Source organism: Acromyrmex echinatior, chromosome 7 (genome assembly GCF_024713525.1).
Source record: "Acromyrmex echinatior isolate Ae372 chromosome 7, ASM2471352v2, whole genome shotgun sequence".
NCBI classification, from domain to species: domain Eukaryota; kingdom Metazoa; phylum Arthropoda; class Insecta; order Hymenoptera; family Formicidae; genus Acromyrmex; species Acromyrmex echinatior.
Genome location: NC_141858.1, coordinates 2,587,476 through 2,614,500, shown reverse-complemented (window position 1 = coordinate 2,614,500; position 27,025 = coordinate 2,587,476). Strand labels below are relative to the sequence as shown.

At 38.6% G+C, this 27,025-nt stretch overlaps 2 protein-coding genes across 3 annotated transcripts in view; one reads left to right on the top strand and one right to left on the bottom strand.

Moving 5' to 3' along the window:
* LOC105155055 (uncharacterized) overlaps positions 1-27,025 on the top strand; it is a 556,628-nt gene that overhangs the window by 398,505 nt on the left and 131,098 nt on the right. For both annotated transcript variants that reach the window (XR_015545556.1, XM_087407517.1), the window contains exon 8: positions 10,645-10,874. Coding sequence is in view for 1 of the 2 variants with exons in the window: in XM_087407517.1 (XP_087263643.1) it covers positions 10,645-10,874 (230 nt within the window). In the remaining variant the exon portion in view is untranslated. The remainder of the gene's footprint in view (positions 1-10,644; positions 10,875-27,025) is intronic.
* On the bottom strand, positions 84-1,512 carry LOC147908972 (uncharacterized). Its single transcript, XM_087407793.1, has 2 exons — positions 1,508-1,512; positions 84-746 (listed from the first exon to the last, which is right to left on the bottom strand). The coding sequence occupies exons 1-2, from the start codon at positions 1,510-1,512 to the stop codon at positions 230-232; spliced, it is 522 nt and encodes a 173-aa protein (XP_087263919.1). The 3' UTR covers positions 84-229.

Sequence of the window (27,025 nt, the reverse complement as noted above, 5' to 3'; positions counted from 1 at the left end):
AAAATTTTCGTTATATTTTGTAATAAAAACTACTGTACTTTTTAAAAATAATTTTCATAAAATTTAAGTTCACATAGAAGATAATTATAGTTTAGTTGAATGTTCAATTTGAAGAGGATCGTTTAAATAATTTTTTAGCTATCTTGTACTCCAATTTTGAAAATATTTTGAGAAAAACGCATTCAAAGTTTTGAAAGATAAAAACTATATGATTTCATTGACTTACTGGTTAGTCTGTGATCCCAGAACCATACAACAATCCTTCAGCTTCCTCGTAAAGCTCGTTTTCCATTAAAAGTTGCTCTCGACGGGCTTTACGAGCTTCTTTTGTCTCCAACAAACTGCGATGCTCCTGCCGAGTTACTCGCCGGTTATCATTATCAACGGCATACGATTTACTTTGGCTGCCTATTATATCCAGCATACTCATGATACGCAGAATGAACGAATGACCTTCGTTGAATACTCCAACAGCCAAGTATGCTGCAATCTCAATAATTTTTAACCCACAATGTAGGTGCTTTGGAGCGAGGCGCCATACAGTTGAGTTAAAACTTTCATTCGCATTCTGCGTGTAATCACCTAAGCATCTTTGAAGTAAATCTTCCTTGGATAGATCTTCGTATATTGGTAGGATATGGTTTTGAATATCAGAATGCGGTGGGGCAGAATGTTCAAAATTTCCATCGATAGCTTGACTTTTTTGCCACTTGAGGGGATCACAATAGGCGGATCCCAATTTGCAACTTAACCTCGCGAAGGCAATCTATGGCCTCTCTCAAGCACTCTGCTTCAATCAATATTTTTATGTATAGCCGATCCTCTGGCCCCGTTTGTTAGGACGAGTCCAACAGCGCCAATGTTTTCGATGGCTCCTCAGATCACATTCTATGACCCACCTTTAAGGGTCAACTAGGTTCCTACTTACGCGAATCACCCTTTCTAAGAAGTTGCGCAGATTTGTTCTGTAATGTGGTAGGACACATCCGCATCATGGAAAGTGACCTCTGTTAAAACAGCAGGACCAAATGAATAGAATCAATCCGGATCTATTTAATTTTTTAGTGCTCATTTTATACTAATTCATATCACCAATAAAAATTTTGAACCCTGTGCTATTTTAAAAAAAAGAAAACGTGGCGCTGCTAGCTTAATATTAATCTAGTAGGACCATATAAAAAAAAAGGAAAAAAGGAACAAAGGTACAAATAAAAAGAACTAAATTTGTCCAAATTTGTACCAGTAAAAAAAAGTTAATATATTGATTCATTCCTCGAAAAATAACTCCCGATTAAACTTAATCCTATTACACCCAAGAGTAAAGTATCTTTCGCTGTGAACAGAATCAGTCGATACTTCTATCAAGAGGTTATAATTTGTACTACCAAAATGTAGAATTTTATATTTATTCTGCTCATTTGGTTTTACTGACTTAATAGAGGTTGGAAATTGATGAATTTGTGATACAATTCGAATCTATTGGATTAGTGGCTCCTACATCAGTTACCTCATCTTCTTAGGTCTTGCGGTATTGAGCCCATTCTGCTTCTTCCTTACTGTTAATTAACTTTTGTGTTTTGGGTTTAGGGCGTGTCTCCCGTGTTCATCTAAGATTATTGCCATTCTTCTCCTCGTCTAATGTGAGAGGCTCCGTATCCCTCTCGTCCACAGAGTTCTCCAGTGAGTCTCTCAATATGGAACCCACAGAGAAGATGAACTCTATTCTTTTTAACTGCATCACAGACAAGACAACAGCCTGGGGCCCATTAAATCCTAGGATTGGGATGCTTCTGTCCTTGCCAACTGTGTCAAGAGAATAAGTCAAAAACTCCTCTCCAATATTTGTAAAGAGTCCCACTAGTAAGCCACTCAGTGGTTCGGAGAGAATGTTAGAAACACGTTCTTGCTCCTTCTGCTTTTCGTTTTTAAAGCTAGTCAGGCTTATTTGCATTTCTATTCTGATCTTGATGTCTTTGGAAGCTCTGAAAGAAGAAAAATATCTTTTTCGCTTCCCTCCACCCGTTGCCCCCATGATTTAGGGGACCTTAACTTTAAGCTCCAGGGGGAGCCCTCCACGTCTTGTCTACTCGCTATATCTAGCAGCGGTACTCCTATTCTCCGAAGACGATTCCTTAGAAGGTTTCAAACGAAATATATTTTTAGAGTAGAAAAAAGTTTTTTTTTTAAGAAGAATTTATCAGCACCATTTGAGTCCCACAAGCTGGGCCGTTTAAAGGTCACCCCACTGGGTTATGTCCTTTCCAATGGAGAAGGAAACTCTGCGATCCAAGCTCTGCATCTAAGCCCTGCGATCCTGCAAAACTTAGCTAATCCAAGATTTCCTAATTCCCTTTCTCTCTCACTGGCAATGAACAACATTTTGAACAGAAATACCTTTTCGACAGGCATTGCTGACATTCCATTACTTTACGTATGATTTCATCATTCTTAATATCTCTAAACATTTCCATTTTTTGCGCTTTTTTTTAAATCTTTACTTTTTTATGTTTATTTTCAAATTTAAGCTTACATTTTTTCTCTTCCTGAAATGTTGAAAAGCTGTTTCCTTTTATGACTTTTACTTCTATTCTTTCTATTACCGCTCCATGTGAAATTACTCTTTCTAATTGCGAAGTCCGCTTCACTAACTCGTCAGAAAGCGCGATGATAAATTGCAAACATGCGATTTCATTTCGTATCAAAGTATAATCCGGAGTAAATATCTACAATAGGGAATCATTCGACAGCTCAGATGATCTTGATCTTAATATATGTTGTCGAGGTCTTGAGTGACCTTCAGATGGTTTTAGTTAGTGCTTGTCCTTCGTTCAAAAGTTATTAACAAAAAATGATTCTACTATATAATACGAGAATTTTTTACTTTAAAATAAAGAGATCATGATCCTGAGTGATCTTCTAGGTAAATATTGACAATAACGGAAGCAGTTTCGATGACTTTGATCTCGACATATATTGTCAAGGTCATGGCCTTGAGTAACCATCTCTGACAGCCGTTTTACATTTAATGGGTATACTTGGAAAGTTTAATAATATATAATAACCTTTTTTTTTAAGGCGAGGAAAATCTTCGCAAGTCCCTTCCGGAGAAGGGGAAGGGGGGGCGTCCGACTCCCCCTTGCCCATCGTCATCGGTGTGAGGCGACTCTCTTTTGTCTACTGCTAATCGACGTGAGAGCACCAGGTGACGCCCCCATGCCGGCCTGGACACTACTCGGAGGGGGGCTACCTGTTGCGCACTAAGTGAGTGGGGCGCCGATTTCCTCGGCAGTCTTTTTGTCTTCACACAGGTGGAGGGTCGTCAGGCTTCGAGCCCTTCCAGAGAAGGGAGGGGGAGAGGGAAATCTCCCATCGGCTCGCCAACCCTAGTCTCTTAGATGCACCAGGTAGCGACGTCCACCGGAGGTTGTATCTCCAGCAGGGCTGCGGGACGTCCGAGTCCAGCGCGCTACTGGACGGCTCGGGGTCGGCAGGGGGAAGAACCTTTCTCTCCCTCCGTACCCTCTCGATCTCCTCCTTCCATCCCATTATTTTGGAGCAGAAGGACACCGCTCTCCATTATTCCTCCCTTTCGATCATCTTAGCAACGATAGTCCAGAGAAATAAATCCGGGCCTGATATAACGACTTGAGCTTGGCGCGTTCCGCCTCCCATGCCACGAGGGTGTGGAGCGCGTCGTCTCTTACTGCTGTATAATAGTAATACCTATCGATGCCTTTTTTCTTTATCCGGTGCAGGTATTTCCCGAAGCAATCGTCCCCAGAGAGCACCTGCACTAAGTGGAACATCAGTCCGCTTCCTATCCAGCCATATGGCCAGACAAGGCTGAATGGCCCCGTTGGTCATGCGGCCGAGGGAGTCCGGGTGCAGGAGTCTCTTCTCCTACGCGGATAGTTCTCTCCTTTCTTTCGCCCTCATCATGTCCACTGCCCTCGCCGCAGAAGGGTCCCCTGCCGAGTCTCCCTGATCGCTCGAACGCGTCAGTATAACTAAGCGTGCTCTTTGACGATCAGGTCTACAGAGGGGATTCTAGCGATAGCGGTGACCATCACAAGTGACACGATGCGATAGGCCCGGGCTATCCGAATGGCAAGTTTCCTCGCCACTGGGTTAAACAAGCGCTGGGTGCCTCCATTGCCCGAACCCATACTGGCGCTCCGTATAGGAGCACCGACAATACCGTGTTCACGTACAGATGGCCAGGCACCCGGACTACCAAGGTTGGGCAAGAGACGTCCCAGCGCGGATGCTATCTTGGCAGCTCTGGGAATAATTGTCTCAAAATGCTGAATAAACTTCCAGGGCCCATCCAGAATAAGTCTCAAATATTTCAGTTTGAGACTCACTGTCGCGGACTGACTCCACCTTGATATAGATCTGTGACGGCAAACGTGTACCGAAGGTTCTGGTCTTATAGAAGAAGAAAACCTCCATTTGCTCGGTGTCACCTCCCTCTCCTATTCTCCTTATCCTCCGCATCATCTCGATCACCATAATCTCTGCTCGCATAGTGGCCACCAGCTCTGTTTCCTCGCCAACCACAATCAAAGAATCGTCCGCGTAGCAGACAAGGCTGCAGATAACGGGGAGGGCGGTGCGGAGGATTACATTGTATGCGAGGTTCTACAGCAACTGTCCGAGGACCGATTCTTATAGAATCCCAAGCACATTAAAGTTCGACTCTCCAGTCGGTCAAGTCGATTTGTGTATTTCACGGTCCTGTCCTGAAAATAATCCCACAGCATCTCTCGAAGGTACACGGGAAGGCCATGATATATTCTATAGCCCTTCCTGTAGCCTATAGGGGAGTTGAAAGTTCACTATATCTAATAAAACTGCCATTGCAATTCCGCTCCCCTCGATGTGTTGATCCGAGAAGCAGAGAACCCGAAGGATAGCATCCATCGTGGATGGCCCCTCCCGGAAGCCATATTAGTCGTCACACAAGTTGGTACCAATCCGGGACAAGTGGCGGGTGGTCCGGACAGATATGATTCTCTGAAAAAGCTTGCTCAGTTCACCCAAGCAGATCGATTTATAGACCGATGAAGAGTCCTCGGGTTTCTCCTCCTTCTGCAAGTGGACAAGCCTCTTCCATTCGAAGAAGAACCTGTCAATAAGTAAATGAGGAAGCTCGTAAATAGAACTCTGACTTGGGAAGCGAACTCCTCCATGGCCAGAGCCCACACCCTGCCGAGAACTCAAACCTTCTGGTAACCACTTGTAGTTCGACGCGGTCGTTAATAGTATACAATAACTTAACCCTAACCCATATATAGTATAATATTAAATACTATTTCATACTATTTCATTTACATTTAATGAATATATAATAACCTAACTCTAACCCAACCATAGTATATTATTATATATCATTAAACTTTTCAAATATATCTGAGTATTTTTAAAAAACGTTCCAATTCATCTCCCTCTGTTTAGGGCGCACGACTCCTGTGGGAAGCGACTCCCTTTTTTTATTTTTAAAGCAGTGACTTTTTAGAAACACTAAATCATTACTTTAAAAACACCAATTCACTACTTTACAAACAAATTCACTACTTTACAAACAAATTTACTGCTTTACAAACAAGTTCACATGGGTTTCGATTTTCCACGACGAACGACTTTCGCTTCACATTTCTCCCTGTTTTACAGTAGAAATAAAACATTATTTTTTCAAACTTTTCGTTATTGTTAAAGCAGGTGGGGTAAGAATTGTTTTGCGCAGAAAGTCATTACGTAAACAAGTTATAGAATAATTTTTAATTGGATAAAGCAGAAATAAATCGTTATTTTTTCAAACTTTTTTGTTGATAACTTTTAAACAAAGGACAAGCATCAACTAAAACCATCTGAAGATCATTCAGGATTATGATCTTTACAACATATGCCAAAGTCAAGGTCATCCGAGCTGGGTCCTCTATTGTCGATATTTATCGTAAAAAGAATGTAATGCGATTGAAAAATTAATAACGGAAATATTATAATTTCCTTGACGTTTCAAATAATAAAAAATCCTGAGAAATGGGCAAATGAGAGCGTAACGCAATTATTGGAGCGTGATCAAATAATACTGTAAAGTAGTGAATTTGTGTTTTTAAAGTAGTGACTTAGTGTTTCTAAAAAATATACGTACTGTTAATGCAGTAATTGATGTGTAGTAATTCTGCAGTAATTGATTGCGTATATTTTCATAAAAACGAATGTTTCGACTTTTTTTAGAATCATCATCAGCGTTAATTCAGAATATATGCGACATCACTCATGCATCAATATCAGCCACTAAAGAATTGAAAGATCCTAGATGAGGTGCATGAATATATTTCGTTGCAATCTTATACAATTTATTTCTGGAACGAATGCGAAAAAATACCATGTTATTGGCAAATTACAAATACTGAAAATATTGGCAAATTAAAAATACTGAAAATACTGAAAATATGTGCTTACCATTTAATGCTGAGAGATGTCATTACAGGAACAAATAATTATAAGAATAAAGTCCAAGAATTCATGCAATTATCATTATAAAAAAATATATAAATAGTCAGTGTATAAGATAATACTAATTAGTCAAGGCACGGCAGAGTTAAGACTGACGATATTATTTGAAAGTGTGTCACAGATACATACATACATGGTCCATTATAAAAGTAATGCGCATTTTCTGGGAAAAATAGATTTATTGATCGTAGCGGTACAAATGCTCAAAATTCTTCAAAATACTCTCCCCCTGAATCAATACACTTGCGGAGACGTGTCTGCCACGCCTGGAAGGCACGCTGAAACTCCTCGATGGGAATGTCTCTTAGGAACGTTGTAACATGCTTTTGGATGTTTTCCACGGATTTCCAATGCTTTCCTTTCAGCTCTCTCTTCAGACGGGGAAACAAAAAAAAGTCGCACGGAGCCAAGTCGGGACTGTAAGGGGGCTGGGGGACCACTGGGGTGTTGCTCCGGGCCAGGTAGTTGGCAACGATGAAGGCCGTGTGGCTGGGGGTATTGTCATGGTGGAGCTTGATCGCGTCTTTGATGTCAGATTCTCCGTCACTATCCCATGTACCGCAAATGTGGACATGTTTAGGGTGTCAGCGATGTACTGGATGCTCAATCGATGGTCGGAACGCAAAACTTCGCAGACACGATTCACGTTTTCGTCGGTTCTGGCCGTCCAGAACGGGGTTCGTCGGCGACCTCCTCCCGGCCCTCCTTGAACGCCTTGTGCCACCTCCCGGACCTTGAAATGCAGTCGTCCTTGAAGGCCTCTTGAAGCATCTGGAATGTTTCGGTTGCATTCTTTCCAAGTCGCACGCAAAACTTGATGACGTATCGCTGTTCAAGCGAACGCTCCATCGCGCCGTGTTACAAAGTCGAAAAACACACTTCACGCGGAGGCACGTCTTTCCACTCAGACTGCTCGGAGCAAACTGACGACCGGCTGCCTTGGAAGGGCAGACCTCCCACCACATTTCCCGACCCATTTTACCCCGCTGCGATGGATATTCGCGTCACAATAAAATCATGCGCTCATTACTTTTATAATAGACCCTGTATATATATTGTCATTGTTTACAAGGATAAAGTCAAGCGTTAAGATAATAAATTATTTATAATCTGTTTAAAGTTGAAGTCTTGTGTGACACTTCGTGTCTTTTTTGTGAAAAGTGCTGCCTTTACTTATTAGCTCGCTGCATTTTTCGTTTTATTATAGTTGTTGGTGATTATTGTAAACCTCAGTTTTTATCTTCGAATTTATTACTTTTAATGTTTTTGCGAATGCTGGTCGGCAAGCGGAATATATTTTTGTGAGTAAAGCGATTTTTCTGAGTTTCGTTATTTTATTAGTGCGTTTGTATTGCGTTAGTTACGTGCTTTTCATTACATTTTTATAATATTTTATTTTTTATGTGTAATAATTTCTATAGTCACGTCATAATTTTATATTCAAATCTAGCCGTTATATTGTTCGTTCGTCATTTGTTTCTGCCTTTGATTAAAGGATAAGCACACATATAAATAATTATTTTGTTAATTTGCTGCGTGCCTTTGTTGTGCAATCCTATGCGTAAACACATTCTCTTATAGTATGTCTAATTTTGTGTACTTTAGCATGTGTCAGTCGACGTGTACCAAATGTAAATGGTTTATTTCACGTAAGCGCCCTCGTGCTTTTTGTGGCGCTGACAATAATTTGCGCCTCTTCGATAATTGCGTTCCTGTTGTTGCAACTGGGAGTGGACCATTGTTGCCTCTGCTTGAAGCTGCTGCTACCTCCTCGTCTGGTTGCGTCTTGCTGCCAGTCCACTACCGACGAAAATGACGGAATGCGATATCATTCTTCTCACAAGGAAACACAAGTAAATCTCTCTGATTTAAATGAGCTTTTAGTATGTTATTCTATAGACAAAAATAGGAGATACATATTTTTTATATATTTATATTTTCTATACTGAGTTGCATGTTAAGGGGGTGAAAACCTCCCTTGAAAAAAATCGGTTTTTTTCTTTCTAATTGAATATATAATTGAATATCAAAACTATGAAAGATAGAGAAAAATGTTTTAAATAAAAATTGAATGATTGCAAGAGTTCATAACTATAATAAAAAAAATTTATTTATTTATTGTTTATTGTTTATTTATTGTTTATTGCACATTTTTACTCCCACTCCTAAATTAAAAAAAATTTTTTAATTTTTATAATAACAAAATTAAATAGCATTTTACGCTGAAAACAACGAGCAGTAATAAAGCCATGTTCCGCAAATGTAACGCATTTTTGGAATATGAATGAGAAACACTTCTATATACGCTCAATGAGTGTCTGTTTCATGACACTTGCAGCGCGTTGGCACGACTAGTTGCCTGAGAAAGCTCAGCGCAGGCCGAGAATATTCGATCCACTGGCTACTATCGATCGCTTTAACGAAATGCGGATAGAGTTTTCCCTTTTCGGCTTACTGAGAACGTCCAGTGAAGACAGAGCGCGCTCTATCTCCTTGTTTTCGCCTACTAAGTGGGAAACGATCGGAGCCGATCGGAAAGCGTATCGAAAGCACTCGATAGAGGCAAGATATGCCTTACCTCGCACGTTCCGGATTTGACACTAGAATTAGGATTGATAGCAATACAATTTTTTATAATCGTAAAATAATGTTTTTTTGTCGGAGCTCGGCGGCACTCGGCTTCCTTCACCCGAGCTCCCCCACGAGTATGCCTTTCGACACTATTTCGTGGGGACCGGGAACTCGGCGATACTCGATTGTGTTTCGAACACGATTCTTCGTTGCGAGCTATCGTCACCTGTGAATTTTGTTTGAATTATTATCGGGCGCATCGCGCCCTCATTGCGGCATAATGCCGCGACATCCGGCTTGGCGGGAAGCCGGAAACGATGCATTATCTGAGGGTGCATCGTTACAAGCAATAATAATTTCTTAATAAAAATGTCATTGCATATTTGTAGGATAATCTTGAAGGGTATGTGAGAGGATAATCCCGAAGCATCTTCATTACTTGTCATATCGTCATGCCTGACGCACGGAATATCAACTCTATATAATTAGTAAACTTTAATCTCTATTAATTTAAAAACTATTAATTTAAAATCTATTACAGCCTCGATATCTTCATATTAGGATTTTCGTTCTAGAATCAGTTTTTAAAACTGGATGAGTCGTAGGACATCCTGTATATACAGGGTGCGTCACCATAATCCGGACAAATTGAACAATTTCTTTAAATAAAATGTTTTTAATAAAAAATTAAATATTACAAAAAATCCTTTTACATGACACTTGGAGAATCCCTGTAGATTTATTCGATATATCCCCCATTATTCGATATATCCCCCATATTAGCTTGAATGACGGCCTCTTTTCTCGATCTAAAGCGTTCGCACGCACGTTGTAATGTAGCGCTGTCCATACCGACGAATAGCGGTCCTTAATGATGTCACATTGGGCTGCCGAGATTTGTTTGTGACTTTTTTAACTGCGCTCCATACATAGTAGTCCAAGGGATTTAAATCTGGGTTGTTGGGAGGCTAGAATTCCTTGGACCAAAACATATTGTCTAAGAGCCAATTTTGAATTAAATGACTCATATGAACCGATGCACCGTCCTGCTGAAAAACATATGGCCTTCCGGACGCCACAGTTTCCATCCATATAGCTTCACTACATCCATCAGAACACGCAACGATTGCCCTGGGTCATTCGAAATCAGCGCTTGAACTCTTTCAACGATTGCGGAAGTCCTTGCAGTGCGTTCTTTCGAGTGGAAGAGTCAGTCTTCCTCGTTGGCATACTGGAAGCTTCGTTGGATTGTTCTAAAGTAGTATATTATGCCACAACGTCATAAACGGTTGATCTCAGGTATTCAAAAAACCGAATTATTTCCGTTGCTGAGCACTCAGCGCAAAGGCCTTCGATTATACTCTGCACTTGGTTTCAACACGCGGCATTTTGAGAATGACTGTTTAGAAGCATCAGGCTTTCTCGGACGCTTACAACAAGCTCTGATGGAGACACAATATAGCGGAAAATTTAAATTGAAATTTGTCCGGATTTTTATGACGCACTGTATGTAATTGTGACGAAATTTATGATATAAAAATTTGATTACAGATGGAAGAATTTTATGCCCAAAGTTATCGTGGCTCGTGACATAGTACAACGACCATCGGCACTTACCGTTGATTCCTGGAGAGATAACATTATTATAACCTGTCCAGGATCAAGACGGATTGTCGTTCTCGACAAGAAGTTCAAACTTATACGGAAAATTCGTCATCAGGAGATGATAGCACCTCAAGGAGTAGCCTTCCTGCAGAAACACGATGAAATATATGTGACAGGTATTGATATAATATATAATTTTTGAACAATGAGACACAATTCGTCAGAATATGGCTTAAAACTTGAACCTTTAAAACTTGATTTATTAGTTTTCATTGATTTTTAGTATTTTTTGTTTTTGCTATATCTTTATGACTTTTTCTGAAAAATGATTTAATGAATCAAAAACTAATAAATACATAAATAAATAAGAAATATAAGGTTATTACAGCAAATAAAAAAATAAAATTTACGATATAAATAATGAATTATTTGTCAAGTAGTGTATGTATAAAAAAGAAAAGATAACACATCACTTAAAAATAATAGCTGATTCTTTAATCTTTAAAAATATCATACATTATCTTTAAAAAATAAGATAAAAATGATAGTTTTTTTTTTAAATGGGAAAACACTAGTAAATAACAGAAGTTTCAATTAATGACCAATGCGTACTAATAAATGATCTACAATTTTTCTTTTTAAAAGAAAAAAAATATGTAGATTTTAGTAAATACATAGATATTTAATTAAGTAAATGCTGTCAGATTAATTATTTATTTCCTATTATATTCATTTTGTATAAAGAACAACACATTTATTATTAAACACTCTTTAAAATATGTATTTTTATTGTATAATTTTATTAGACTAGAAGCGTAATTATACATTTGGTAATTATGCAGAATAGGATCTTTTCCGAATTTCGACATTTTTCGGTTGCATTACTGATATTAATGTTTGTTGTGACTCAAATAATAAGTTAGAGAGATTGAAAAATAAAAATAATTTTCTTTGAAAACGTTACATATAGTAGCGCATATAGGGGCCCACGACTTCCATAGGAAACGACTCTCAACCCACTTCCTCCCTGCTTGGACACACAATTCTCACCCGAAGCGACTCTTACCCTATCCTCCTGCTTGAGAGCGCACAACTTGCACTTCTACGGGAAGTCGGTTGAGTGGAAGTCGTGCGTCCCTAAGTAAGGAGGGGGGAGAAGTAAGGAGTGAAAGTAGTGAATAACTACCAAGCAACTACCAACTAGCAGGTGGGATGGGAATCGCTTCCTATGAAAAATTGTGCGTCCCTATGCGAGGAGATAAGGTAGATTAAATAATTAAAAAAATAGACTATATATATTTTTTGACTTCCCCCGACTTATTATCACTATTTGAGTCATAACAAAAATTATATTATCAACATTGCAGCCGAAAAATGTCGGAAATGAAATTCGCAAAAGATCCTATTCTGCATAATTACAATAAATTTGTTATTTTAATAATAATATAACCTTAATAAAAACATAATCTTTTTATTTTTATAAGAATGTATATTGATCAATGTAACTTTTCCATTTTAACATTTATTTTTTACAAAAGTATATAAATAGAAAATATTTATTCAATTAACTTAAAATTAATAAAACTTTTTTTTATTTAATATTATATATAGAAACCTGCACGAATAATAATAAAAAAAAAATTCTGTGATATTACTTAATATAAAGTAATAAATTAAGTCTTTACGTTTTTTAAGATTTTTAATAGAAACTTTTATTTTCTTTATTTTGTTTTTTCCTTCTACTTTTCTTTTCCAATTTTCTTTTTCTTTTAATTTTCGTTTTGCCAATTGCTGCTTTTTCTTTTCTTCTTTCTCAGCCTGTCATTGTTCAGTAATTCTCTATTTTAAAATTTCCATTTTTTTAATATAATAGCGAAAGTATTTTCTTGTTTCACTTTTTTTTATCAATCTTTTCTGTACCAGGAAAATGTAAATGCTCTTTTCATAGTTCTTAATATTGACATTCATATTGATGTTTATTTCCTTTATGATCAGGAATCTATTTCGTTTTCAGTTTCTGTAACATTTACAATAGATTATATACAAAAATTATTATATTCGTATAAAGAAATTAATTTAAAAATATGAAATAAAAATGAATAGTTATAAAAATACCTTTGAAAACATCAAAAGATGATTGCGTAGAAGAACTTGTTTGACATTTAATATTCAAATCATAGTAGATGATGCTTTGAAAGAATCAACATTTTCTCTAATTTCCATTGTATCAAAACAATTTTTTATATCTTTTGTATTTAAAATAAAATGTATAAAAAAATTATTTATATAAATGAAATGTATAAAAGGTTATTATATAAATAAAAGGATAATAATATAAAATTAAAAATAAACAAAATCTCTCAAGGCTTAACAAATTAATAAATTCAATAAATTATTTATATAAGAGCAAATGAGCCAAGCATGTTGTCGGTGCACAACAGAATATTGTGCAAACTTATTATTACATAAATTTTCCAAACGTTTCAATTTTCTACGGAACCCTTTTTAGTGGATAAATGACTTACGATTACATATACAGGGTGTCATGAATATACGGCTCCAGCAGGGGCCCACTTGTCTCGAGCAGGTAGAATGGACTAAACTGAGTAGAAAAGTCCTCTACCATTTTGCAATGCTCGCAATAATTAACGAAATATTAACGTTTAAAGAAAGCCGAATACGCACGTCCACCTGACCTACTATTGCCGAAGATACGGCCCACTGAGCGCGTGGACCGCGAGGAGCAGGGATGGGCCTAGTAAGCACGCCCCGCGCACCGTCGCTTAAACGGCACGGTGCGACTGCTAGGCCTTTTCTATAATAGAGGACTTTTCTACTCAGTTTAGTCCGCTCCATCTGCTTGGGGTAAGTGGGACCGTATATTCATGACACCCTGATAACGGTCCTTTTTTCTTTCGTCAGTTACGCGTCGTTAGATTAACATAAAATAAAAATTGTCGTGATTATTTCATAACGCATTCGGAGTTGCGATTCATAATAAATTCGAATGAACATTCTTGTGCATTTATAGTATGGACGTAGAAGTTTGAGAATTGCCAGGTCGAAAAAAGAACAATTAGATGTTGACAGATTGTTGGACATAGTCAGAAACATTCAATATCTGTCAAAATCTAATTGTTTTTTCTTTCGAACTGATAATTCTCAAACTTCTATGCCCACATCACCAGAGGGCAAGACAATAAGTTCTTAGAAAAACATAGTAAAACACTTTTTTTTTTTGATCGATTCATTTTTATTTCTCATAGTCTCCTTTCAGCTTGATCCAACGATTCTCCAACTTTGTCAAGCCGTCCGAATAATATGATTTGTCCAACCCTTCAAAGTAAGCCTGTTTCGGCGATGAGCTGCTCTCTGATGGTGAATCTCTTTCCTCCGAACCATTTCTTCAGGTTTGGAAATAGGAAATAGTCGCAGGGGACTAAATCTGGCGAATATGCTGGATGGGAGAGCAATTCGTAGCGGAATTCATTGAATTTGACCGGGCACGTGTGAAACCGTGCATTGACTTTATGGAAGAGCACCTTCTTCGCCAAATAAGGACATTTTTTCTTTAAAATGTTGTTAAAACGGTCCAATAAGACTGCATAGTAATCGCCATTGATTATTTGCTTCGATGGAAGATAATCGATATAAATTATACCGCGTGCATCCCAAAAATCTATAGCCATCACCTTTCCGGCCGACTTCACAGTCTTCGCCTTCTTCGTAGCTGGTTCACTCGGTGAAGTCCATTGTTTTAACTGTTCCTTCCTCTCGGGTGTGAAGTAATGGATCCATGTTTCGTCCACAGTAATGAATCGACGCAGAAATCTGGATTACGTTGAAATATCTCCAAACATTGTTTTGAAATCGTCACACGGTCTTATGGTCCACAGTGAGCAAACGCGCACCCATCTTGTCGATAGCTTTTTCATACCCAATTGTTCGTGCAAAATTGAAATCACTGTGCCATGTGATATGCCTGTGGCCTCAACAAACTCGCGCACTTTCACTTGTCGATTAGTCAAAACAATATCGTGGATTTTATCGATGATTTCTGGCGTAGCAATCTCAATTAGATGTTCCGAACGAGGTGCCTCACATGTGAATGTACGACCATGTTTAAATTCATTCACTCAATTGTATACAGTCGCAAATGCTGGTGCAGATGTGCTATGAATATTATCCAACTCGGCTTTGATTTCTTTTGGCGTTAAACCTTTATATATAGATGTTTGATCACTGCACGAAACTCGTTCTTTTCCATTTTGCAAAAAATACAAAAGTTGTTCGCTTTAATCGTGTGCGAGAGCGCGCCGCGCGGAAAGATTCGAGTGAGAGAACGGCACAAGGTTGATGTGATGCACGACAGTGAAGAGAACTCCGTTTCGTTTAATTTAACAAAAGAATTTTCTTTAATATAATCAGTTACAGAGTCAAAAAATATAATTAATTAAATATTAGATTAACAAAATATCAAATGCGGTCACCCTTTCCAAAATTGTATTTGGAATCGCGGTGATGGAAAATCTCGGCGATTTTCTCGGAAAGATTCGTTTTATCGCGATTTCACTAAGCGGTTAGCACGGCGATTTTACGAAGCGGTATAGTAGCGAAACTATGATTTTAAGAACTCGAAGAACTTTTAGAAGTAAGAACTCTAAGAAGTCTACGAACTCTAAGCGGTGTAAACGGTATAAGCGGTGTAAACTATTTAAGCAATCTGCCCAATCTGCCCTGAGGACCGGCGAGATCGAAGCATTTATTGCTTCCTGTCCGGGCTTTCTTCTTGGGAGAAATCCAATTAAATTTTGCCACAATCGTAATTATCACGTGGCATTGGTTGTACAAAATTGATTGGCGCTTTCGATTCTTTTCTAGCGACGTTCAACGTAACAGTCATGCGCGACAGAAAATCCGTACGCGGGATTGGTGACAGCGCGTGACGTATTCGTCGGAGCGCGGCGCTCGCGTGCGCGAATCGAATTGTTCTAAAACTTTCGATGTTCCGTTGCCGGTGCCTGTTTGCGTGTACCGAATTGTTTTGAAAAGACTAAAGAACAATGAATCTCTGACTTTGACGAGGCTTAATGTCAGACTCGAGATGAGATCACGAGCTCGCCTTGTGTGTGCGTTCAATAACAATTACTGTCGGTCGACCGAAAGAATTCTTACCTTTTTTTTTCGAATTACCAATCTGGAACAAATCGTCTACAGAAATGAAACCACGTGATGAATTCCACTCATAATTTGACAGTAATTAGCTGAAAGATGCTACTTGTCAAAAAGTAATGTAACATAACACTGCGAGTGCTCTCTGACAAATTTTCTAAGAACTTATTGACTAGCCCTCGTACATTTGAATTCTCTCTCTCTCTCTCTCTCTCTCTCTCTCTCTCTCTCTCTCATTTTTACGCACTCATTCATTCACTTAGTTATCTACATTAACTGTGACTAACTATGACTAACTATAACTTGAAAATCATATCGAAACATTTGTCATCTTGTTTTGTACGATTCTAATGTTACGTCCAAACCCTTGAAAATTTGATCAAGGAGACAATGAGGGAGAATGGAGAGGATGTGGAAGGACGGTTGGATTCAATCTCACAGGTATACGCGCGGAGGCGAACACCTGTGAATCGTACGCACCTTTTCAGTTCCGGAATATAGGTCAACGTCCGAAGGGACGCTATGACACCTGTTCCGCTGGACAATGCGAATGTCGGTTTTACTTTTTGGGTCAAATATCTTAATCCTTTTGACTCGGGACTGGTCCTCGTTCGATTCGAGATCTCAGGTATTAAAGGGAAGTGAATACTAGAGGTGATTTTAATAAAATACAGGGGAATACATTAAGTTACATTAATTAATAAAAAGAAAGAATAATAAAAAAAAGGGTTTTATACATTATAAAACTTCTCTCTTCCTTTTTTTTACATAAAAAATATACATTACAACTTATGGATGTATGTGTGCGTGCGTTCGCGCGCGCGCGCACGCGTGTGTGTGTGTGTGTGTGTGTGTGTGTGTGTGTGTGTGGAGAGGAAAGAGTTAACGGGTATGGGAGGAAAGTGTTGCAGGAGCACATCGGGATGAGGTGCTTGTAGAGGACGGTGTAAGGTGTGGGGTTTCCGGGGATGTATATGGTGACTAATCTGTTCTCTTCGTTGGAGGGGGATGAATATAGCCTGAACATCTGATCCCAGTCGATCGTCTCGGGATTCGGTTGAAACGGGAAGGACGAGAGCTGATCCAAGGGAGGAGGGAGTGCAAATCTTTCTACGCGAGAAAGAGGGAGAGGGAATCGTTCGAGAAGAGGAGGGGAATAATTGAGGATTTCCTGAATAGCAGGGTCGATAACAGGAGGAGAAGTGAGTCTAATGATTGTGTTTCTGTTGGTGAATAGGAGATCTCGGCGAATTGTTCGCCAGTCGGTTATGGCGGCGCGATTGTGGGTGGTCCTGGGGAATGGTTCCATCTATTTCTCCACACATAGGGAGTTCGTCCGCGTTTCCTAATGGTACGTACTATGAACCGAAGAGTTAAAATTGACGTGTGTTCGTTGGAAACGCGTGTAAATGTATTTAAGTACAATGAATGTATTTCTATGCGGGAAAACTCGGGGGTGGACTGGAAAGAATAGCGACTTACTATTAGCTGAACCCAAGATATCGGATAGGTGACCAAGGAGATTCGTCGTCCGCGGAGAGCGTCCGAAAGGCAGTCGCAGTGGCGTATGGCTCGTAATTCCAGTTGCGATTTGCTCACAAGTTCGCACTCGGATGGAATCGCGAACTGGCGTGATTAGCGCGGGTTTCAATAATTTCATTGCCCGTGACAATAGGTTAACTCGATCGCGAACTTCGCTAACGTGGTGGTTAAGATCTCTCGTACTGACGCTCTGCGCTTCCGCGGGATTTCTATTTATACTCCTAAAAAAAGGCGTTGTGCCCTTTGTCTAGGATGCAAAAGTTAGTTGCAATGTCACGCGAAATTTATGATTTTTATAGCGTCCTATCGTTGTTAATCTAAAGTACATCGTTAGAGTAGTTTCGAGAAGAAAAGAAGTGATTTATGTTTTTCCTTAAAGAGCCAAGATTGCTCCAGACGGATGACGAATTCTGTTATTCTCGCGGAAAATACGGCTAGGTAAACAAATGGTTACCGTGTACAACTAGGTTTGCGTGCAGGGTCGCGAGTCTGATCTTAGATAACGCTATCGTGGGAAGTTATTTCATGCGTTTTATTATTTTTTAAGCGTGACGTTGCGCCTGTTTTTCTAAGATGAAATTGTTAGTCAGTCTCGGATGACAAAGCCTAGATTTTTACTATTGCGTGACTTCGGTGCATTTATAATGTCTTTTGCAATCTTGTCTCTTTTCGGGCCTGCATTAAGGTTGTTATTTCTTCCGGGTTGATTGGCATTTACGAGTTTTCGCGGAGCCTGTCCGAGCCATCCCTCTTTTCAATTCTGTCAGACCGTTATCAGAAGGCTCCGCTCGAGACCATAGTCGCGATGTGGAGCCGAAGAAAAGAATCGTGGCGTCTATAGGACGTAACACTAATAAAAGCTAAAAAAGTGTTAAGAATATTTTGTACAAATGTCAGAATCAGATAAAATATAATAATAACACGAAGTCGACATAAATATTTGCATTTTGAGAAACAGATGTAATACTTTTCTTGTGAGAAACGCGGTTGTGCTCTTTGAAAAGGAATCAGTTAATAACATGGAATAAATCAATGTCAATTATGAATTAAAAAGTACACCTTACTTAAACAAATCTGTTTCATGCGTTCATATTATCTTAAAACTAGCAATAAATTTATAAATCGTATAAAATGACAAGTCGCATGTTTAAAAAAATATAAAGATGTTTATATCATAATAAGTGATACACAAAGATTAAACAAAATTAAGTAAGCAATAGTACTCACATCAGTCATGGACTTCACTAGGAAATAATAATATAATAATAGTATAATAAGTCAAAAGCGATATTTATCGCTTATACGAATCGAGCGACGAATACGCGAAACACATGTGTAATAACTAGTAACGTCAAAAAGCGACTATAGCCGTAGTTAAAATAAATGCGAGCGCACCCAATAAAAGATGCGGAGTAGCAAATCCTCCCTCCCCCCCCTCGATATCAGCTATTATAAATATTATAAATAAATGCATAGTAATTTGGCAAATTACATTCACAGAAATTCAGAATAATGCTCGTCACGACGTCGATACATGATTGTGAAACCCCCTTTGCAGCGAGACGTTACCTCTTTACGCATATATAAATCGATCCTTCGCGGGATTTTGGATATTTTCTCTACAATCAGTCGAGAATTCGAGAGCACGTGAACTCATATTATTCTTGCTTCTATTAAAATTCTTAGAATTTTCGTGTACCTCATTTTCAGGACTTATAAATTTCATGCGCCGTGTCTCCAGTACTTATAATTTTCATGTATTGCGACGTTAATAGGAAAGATCGGAACTGGTTGTCACAGTTTATGATTAGTGATTTTTAGAAAAAAGTGAATGCTAGATTTTTAAATATTATGTATATTATAATGTAACTGCATTTTTTAGGTACCAAAAAAAAATTACTTTGACATATATCATCGTACAAATAAATTATTCAATTTTAAATAAAGCTGTGTAAATGTGACATTTATCCTATACTTGAGGTTGAGTATCTCATGTTCCGGAATTAGTAGTCACATGTTTTATATGAATAAAATATGCAAAAAAAATTTTTTTAACATTAGTTTTATATTTTAACATATAATAATAATAATAATTATCATATTTTTGCAAGTAATAGTTATTTTAATTATAAAAACAAATTTTTATTCGAAAATTATAATTACATAATAAACATAAAATATGCAGTCTTTTTAGAGATTATTATTTAAAATAATATTCAGTTTTTAAAGATAATATTGAAGTTAGTAATTATTTTTAAACAAAAAAAAAATTTCACGTACAAAAAATAATCTCAATATATCTATATATTGAAATTATTTGTATTATTATCTAAATTAAATGAAAAGGTACTGTTTCTTAAGCATGCGAGATCCAATCAATGAATTCATACGAGGGCAAATCAATAAGTATCCGTGTTAGTAATGAAGACGCAAGCTTTTCACAAAAATTCTTTTTTATTTTTCAATGTAATCCCCTTTTAGGAGAATACACTTTTCTCAAAGCCTCTGGCATTTTTTTAACTCTTTTGAAAAATACGATTTGTCAAAAATAGGCTTCCGGCGATGACTTCCTCATTCGACGTGAATGTCTTTCCACCGAGCCATTTTTTTCTGGTTTGGATATAGGAAGAAGTTGCAGGGGGCCAAATCCGGAGAGTACGGTGAATACAGCAGCAATTCGTTGCGCAATTCAATCAATCTGGCTGTGGCGACTGCGGAGGAGTGAGCCGATGCATCGTCCTGATAGAACACTTTTTTTCGCCAAATTGGGGCGTTTTTTCTTCAATTCAATATTAAATCGGACCAATAAATCAGTATAATACTGCCCCATGATAGTTTTTCCTTCTCTATGTAGTCGATGAAAATCCTTGCGCATTCCAAGAAACAGTGACCATCACTTTTCCTGCCGATGGGACTGTCTTGGCCTTCTTCAGAGCATGTTTGCCGTGTGACGTCCATTGTTTTGATTGTTCCTTGGTCTCCGGTGTGTAGTAATGAATCCATATTTCATCAACGGTTATGACTCGACGCAAAAACTCCTGCGGAATGTGCTTAAACAGTTCCAAACACTGCTTCGAAATTGAGTCGCATCCGCTTGTTGTCTATCGTGAGCAATTGCGGCATCAGGCCGACAGTTTTTTCATTCCCAAGATGTCATACAAAATTTTGAATGCCATTCTGTATGACACGCCTACACCTTTGCTACTTTCGTCCGGCGATCAACGAGAATCATATCATGGACTTTTTCAACGATTTCCTTAGTAACCACTGCCGGACGGCCTGGCCCCTTCTCATCAAAAACAGAACAATCACATTTGAATTAGTTGAACCAATACGGTTGTCATAAATGGTGAAGGGTTCCCATAGATGACATCCAAGTTCGTTTTTATTTCTTCGCACGGTTTTTCATCCGAAAATAAAAAGCGAATTACGGATCGATATTGCTCTTTTTCCATTGTACCGGAAAACATTAAACACGCTCAAATTGCTATTAAATCAAGACTTATTTATTATTTATTGCATGAATTACTCTGAAATTTTGTATCATTTGAAAGATGGTAGTGTTACGTCCTACAGACGCCACGATTTATTTTTCTCTTCGCCGCGACTATCGTTGGCGTCTACGAGACCCGAGCGGGGGCCTTCTGATAACGGACTGATAAAATTGAAAAAGGACCGGACAGGCGCCGCAAAAACTCGTAAATGTAATCAACCTAGAAAGAATAATAACCTTAATGTAGGCTCGAAAAGAGACAAGATTGCTAAGACATTATAAATGTACCGAAGTCACGCAATAGTAAAAATCTAGGCTTTATCATCCGAGACTGATTAACAATTTTATCTTCTTAAGAAAAAAGAAAAACAGGCGCCATATCGCACTTAAAAAGAAAAAAAAAGAATATAAACGCATAGAATAACTTCCAACAAGAACGTTATCTGAAATCAGACTCGGAACTAACAATGATAGCATGGTAACCATCTGCTTATCTAGTCACATTTTCCGCGAGAGTAAGAGAATTCATCCATCTCGGAGCAATCTTGGCTTTTTAAAAAAGAAAAAAACTATAAATCACTTTCTCTTCTTCTCAAAACTACTCTATGTACTTTAGATCAACTACGATAAAACGTTATAAAAAATCGTAAATTTTGCGTGACATTTACAACTAACTTTAGCATCTTAGACAAAGGCTCAACACTCTTTTTTCGGGGTATAAATAGAGGTCCCGCGAAAGCACAGAGTCAGTACCAAACTTTGAAGCACTCGGTTCACGTCAGTACAGAATTTTAAACCATTCGGTCCACGTCAGTGGAGTTCGCGCTCAGTTACTCATTGTCTCGGGCAGTCCGAAAATTACTATAACCCGCGCTAATCACGCTAGTTCGCGATCCCGTCCGAGTGCGAACTTGTAATCAAATCGCAACTGAAGTTACCAGTCTTACGCCACGGCAACTGCCCATCGGACGCTCTTCGCGGACGCCGGATCTCGTTGGGCTCGCACATAGATATCTTGGGGCAGCCAAATAGTAAGTTATAATTATTTATAGTTCACCCCGCGTTTCCCCGCATGGAAAAGCTCAATTATTGAGCATTAATATACATACGCGTATTCCTATTTTAATTCGTCGGTTCATAGTGCGAACCTGCAAGAAACTCGGACGACTCCCCTATAACCAAAGGAGTAGGCGGAACCGCTCCCCAGGGCTACCCACAATCGCGCCGGCACAATCAACTGTCGAACAATCGACAGAAATCTCGTACTCACCAACGGAATCGTTGGACCTCACCTCTTCTCCCGTAATAGATCTCGATATCCAAGAAATCCTTGGTTATTCCCCTCCTCCTCTCGAACAACGATTCCCTCCTCCTCCCCCTCTCGAGGAACGATTCCCTCCTCCTCCTCCTCTCGAACAACGATTCCCTCCTCTTCCTCCTCTTGAGGAACGCTTCCCTCCCTCTCCCCTTTATGAACAACGATTCCCACTCCCTCTCCCTCTTTTAGATCAACTCCCGCCCCTCTCATTTCGGCTAAGTTCAGAGCCGATCAACAGGGATCGGATGTTCCAGTTCTACCCGCCCCCCTCCCACGAAGGGGACAGACTAGTAATCGTGTATATCCCCGGAAATCCCGCTCCTTACACCGTATTGTTTAAACACCTCACCCCGATGTGCTCCTGTAATATGCTCCTCGCCCCCCGTATCCTCTAACCCTTCCACACACACACACACACACACACACACACACACACACACACACACACACACACACACACACACACACACACACACATATACATATACGCATTCACAATGTATGTAAAAGACAAGCTAATGTACAAAATCTTTTTATTTTGTTAATAAATGTAATGTAAGGTATTCTGTTTTTATTAAAAATAACCCCTCGTATTTACTTCTCTCGAATACTTGAGATTGTACGAGGTCCAGTCCCGGGTCAAAGGGATTAAGTTTCTTGACCGAAAAGATAGGACCGACGTTCGCACTATCCAGTGGAACAGGTGTCATAGCGTCCCTTCGGACGTTGACCCACATTCCGGGACTTAAAAGGTGCGTACGACTCACAGGTGTTCGCCTCCGTGAGTATACCTGGGAGATTGTGAGTCTGACCGTCCTTTCATATCCTCTCCATTCTCTCTCATTATCTCCTTGATCAAATTATCAAGGGTTTGGACGTAACAGTAGTACACGATGATAATGCCAACTTACATCACCAATGCCATCTGTTTTCAAACTGATAGTTATTGATTTGCTCTCATACTATACTATTTAATATAAAATATACTGTACTATATATTTAAAAAAAGAACTGTAAAATTTTCAATAATCTGTAATACTTAAGTTATGATTCACAGTTTTGACACACATAATATAATGCTTTAGAGACACATGCTCTGTGTGAGACCACCTTTTACTTATTACAGTACACTGAACCCATTTTTCATTAGAAAAAAACTATTTAAGTAGTATTCTGTACAAACTAAACAGAAATATTTTTTCTCTTTCAATTTAATTTTTAATTTCATTTAACATGTGTTTCAATGTTAGTATTCTTTTTATAATTTTTAATTTGTTTAGATTATTAGTTTTTTTAATAGAATCATTCTTTGTCTTGTTATCAGTTTTATTAAATAATTTCCTTTTTACATTTAATTCTTTTTTTTTTTTAGCTTTCATGTTCTTTAGTTCAAGGTCTGTTATTGGTGTATCAGTAAGAATAGCTGTGTTCGTTTTCTTGTTGAGAATTCTTCTGTGGACTAGCTTTAGGAAAAGAACGGATATCTTTAGGAGTTATTTTATTTTAAATACGAAGCGCCACTATGATCTAAAGATGTTGAACTATTATATATATTCATTTAAATGAATTAATTTTAGAAATTATAATTGTATGCTGATATGGTTGTCGGATTTTTAACGCAATCAATCTGAAATATTAATAATCTTCTCAAATTTCCCAAATTTAATCTTAAAAACTCTAACAAATTATTAATATTGCTAAGGTCTTGATAATCTTGATAGTCTGACAACCATATCGACAAGCATTTATAATTTTTGAAATTAATTCATTTAAATGAATATATAATATATAATAGTTCAATATCTTAACATTCAGACCGTAGTAGCGCTTCGTATTTAAAGTAATATGTCTAACATAAACGGTCTTATTTCCAATCTTATTATTCTTTAGGAGTTGTTCAAATGTTGGTTTGGTGTAGAAGTAAACGGTTGGCAAATATTATTTCTTGAAGGATTATTTATTTCAAAATATACTACTGTGGGCAAAAAGTATCGATAATTTGTTTGTTTTTCAAAAATTCTTTATTTATTCATCCACATTCGTATCATCCCCCTCAAAGTAGTCCCCCCCGGTTGCAATGCAACTGTGCCAATGCTTTTTCCAATTTTCGAAACATGCCGCATAGTCGTCTGTAGGTATGGCCCGCAGCTCACTCGTCGTTTTTTCTTTTATCTCTTCAATCGTCTCGAAACGGTGTCCACGGAGTGGCCTTTTGAGTTTTGAGAACAGCCAGAAGTCAGATGGTGCTAAGTCAGGCGAATACGGTGGTTGTGGAATGATATGAGTTGAGTTTTTGGCGAAATGGTCACGAACTACGAGTGATGTGTGCGACGGCGCATTATCGTGGTGAAGGAGCCAAGAGTTGTCGGCCCACAATTCTGGTCTTTTTCGGCGCACGGCATCACGCAAACGACGCATAACACCCAAATAGTATTGGCTGTTGACGATTTTCGAGCACCAAATCTCGGATTTTTTGGACGTGAATCACATCAGTTGATGTGGATGGCCGTCCGGCACGTGGCTCGTCTTGAACGCTCTCTCGGCCCTCTTTAAACATTCTGTGCCATGCAAAAACTCTTGCTTGTGACAAAGCGCCATCACCGTACGCCTTCTGACACATTCTCAACATTTCGGCTGCAGAAATTCCATTCCGGACACAAAATTTTATCGCACTTCGTTGTTCCATAATTTCAGACATTTCAAAAAACGACAAATCACTTTTTACGTGCTTACAAACAGACGCTTATCTCAAACACTAATGACTATTTTGACGTGTACCTTGGCGCAGCTGTCACTGACAGAATTGCCAACTTCAAAATAAATTCGGTTGTCCCTATCGGAAACCCCGGGAAATTTAAATTTGAAATTATCGATACTTTTTGCCCACAGTAGTATAATAATATATATAGATATATTAGGTGGATCCATATAATCTCTCGGTTTTTGTTAGTAGTGCAAATTTTTTCCGAATATCTCCGGTTCTGGTTGTCTAATCAGGCAATCCAAATATGTTTTGGAAAGGTGACAGTCCGTTCTTTTTATCTGTCAAATTTGGTTTCATTGGCATTAGTTTTGTTTGTGCTACAAGCCTGTGAACATGTCGGAGAATAAGGTGCATTTTCGGCATATTTTATTAGGTGTTGGAATTAATTCGTAGCGTTTTTTAATGAAAGAATGTTATTTATTTCACATGAGCATTAAAAAATACATTAATGAAAGTACTTCCCATCACTTGTAAAACGCTACGAATTAATTCCAACACCTAATACTTTATTACTTCAAGAAAGGCAAGCGAGCTGCGGAGGCCCACCGAAAGATATGCGGCGTATACGGGGACGATGCCTTAACAAAACGTACCGCTCAGAAATGGTTTGCCAAATTTCGTTCCGGAGATACGAGTCTTGAAGATGGACTCCGCAGCGGTCGACCCACCGAGGTTGATTCGAATGATATCAAGGCACTGGTTGAGCAAGACCGGACGCTAAAGGTGCGAGAGATTGCGGAGACACTTAAAATAGATTATGGAACCGTTCAAAGACATTTGCAACAGCTTGGCTACGTGTCCCGCCTCGATGTTTGGGTGCCGCACAAGCTGACCGAGAAGAACCTGGCCAATCGCATGTCCAGCTGCAATTCACTTCTGAAGCGGCACGAAAGCAATCCGTTTCTCAAACGAATAGTGACTGGCGACGAAAAGTGGATCATCTACGACAACATAGTGCGCAAGAGATCATGAGGAATCGCTGGCGAGCCGCCGAATGCCACCCCGAAGGCCGGCCTGCATCCAAAGAAGATTTTGCTATCCATATGGTGGGATCATTGTGGTGTGCTGTTTTACGAGTTGCTTCCTCAGGGAAAAACGATTGATTCGAAGGTTTACTGCATGCAGCTAACGAAATTGAATCAAGCATTGCGACAGAAACGTCCAGAACTGGTCAATCGCAAAGGTGTCACATTCCACCATGACAACGCCACACCGCAATAATCACTCAGCAAAAATTAGTGCAACTTGGCTGGGATGTTTTGCCCCACCCACCGTATTCACCAGACCTTGCGCCATCCGACTACCACTTGTTCCGGTCCCTGCAAAACTCCCTCAACGGGAAATCGTTCGCTGATCAGACAGCTGTAAAAACGTACCTCGACCGGTTTTTCGCCTCTAAGCCCCAGACCTTCTATGAGAGTGAAATAATGAAATTGTTGAAAAGATGGCAAGAGGTCATCAACAAAAATGGAGAATATATCATTGATTAAAATTCATTCTTTGTATGAAAAAAACTTGTTTCATTTTAGCCTTCAAAAACCGAGAGATTATATGGATCCACTCAATAATATAATATTAGGTGTTAGAATTAATTCGTAGCGTTTTTTAATGAAAGAATGTTATTTATTTCACATGAGCATTAAAAAATACATTAATGAAAGTACTTCCCATCACTTGTAAAACGCTACGAATTAATTCCAACACCTAATATATAATTTTTATAGAAAGCATATGATCTAAAGAATTGTTTATTTCCATCCTGTCTGCTGCATTTCTTATTATAGCTTGCTGTACTATTGCTAAAATTATATTATTACATTAACTTTACATTAATTATATTAATAATGTTATAAAATTAATATATATTCTTTAAAACGTCCATACAGGGCACTTAGAATGCGGATTCCCGCTTATAGAATACAAGGAGTTCGACCGATATTTGGGGAGATCACTCCTCGGGAGACTCCGCTGTCTCCGCTCCTCCATTCTCGCCGTCGCGATATTTCAAACTCCCAGGCTCCAATCGTGCCGGGACCTC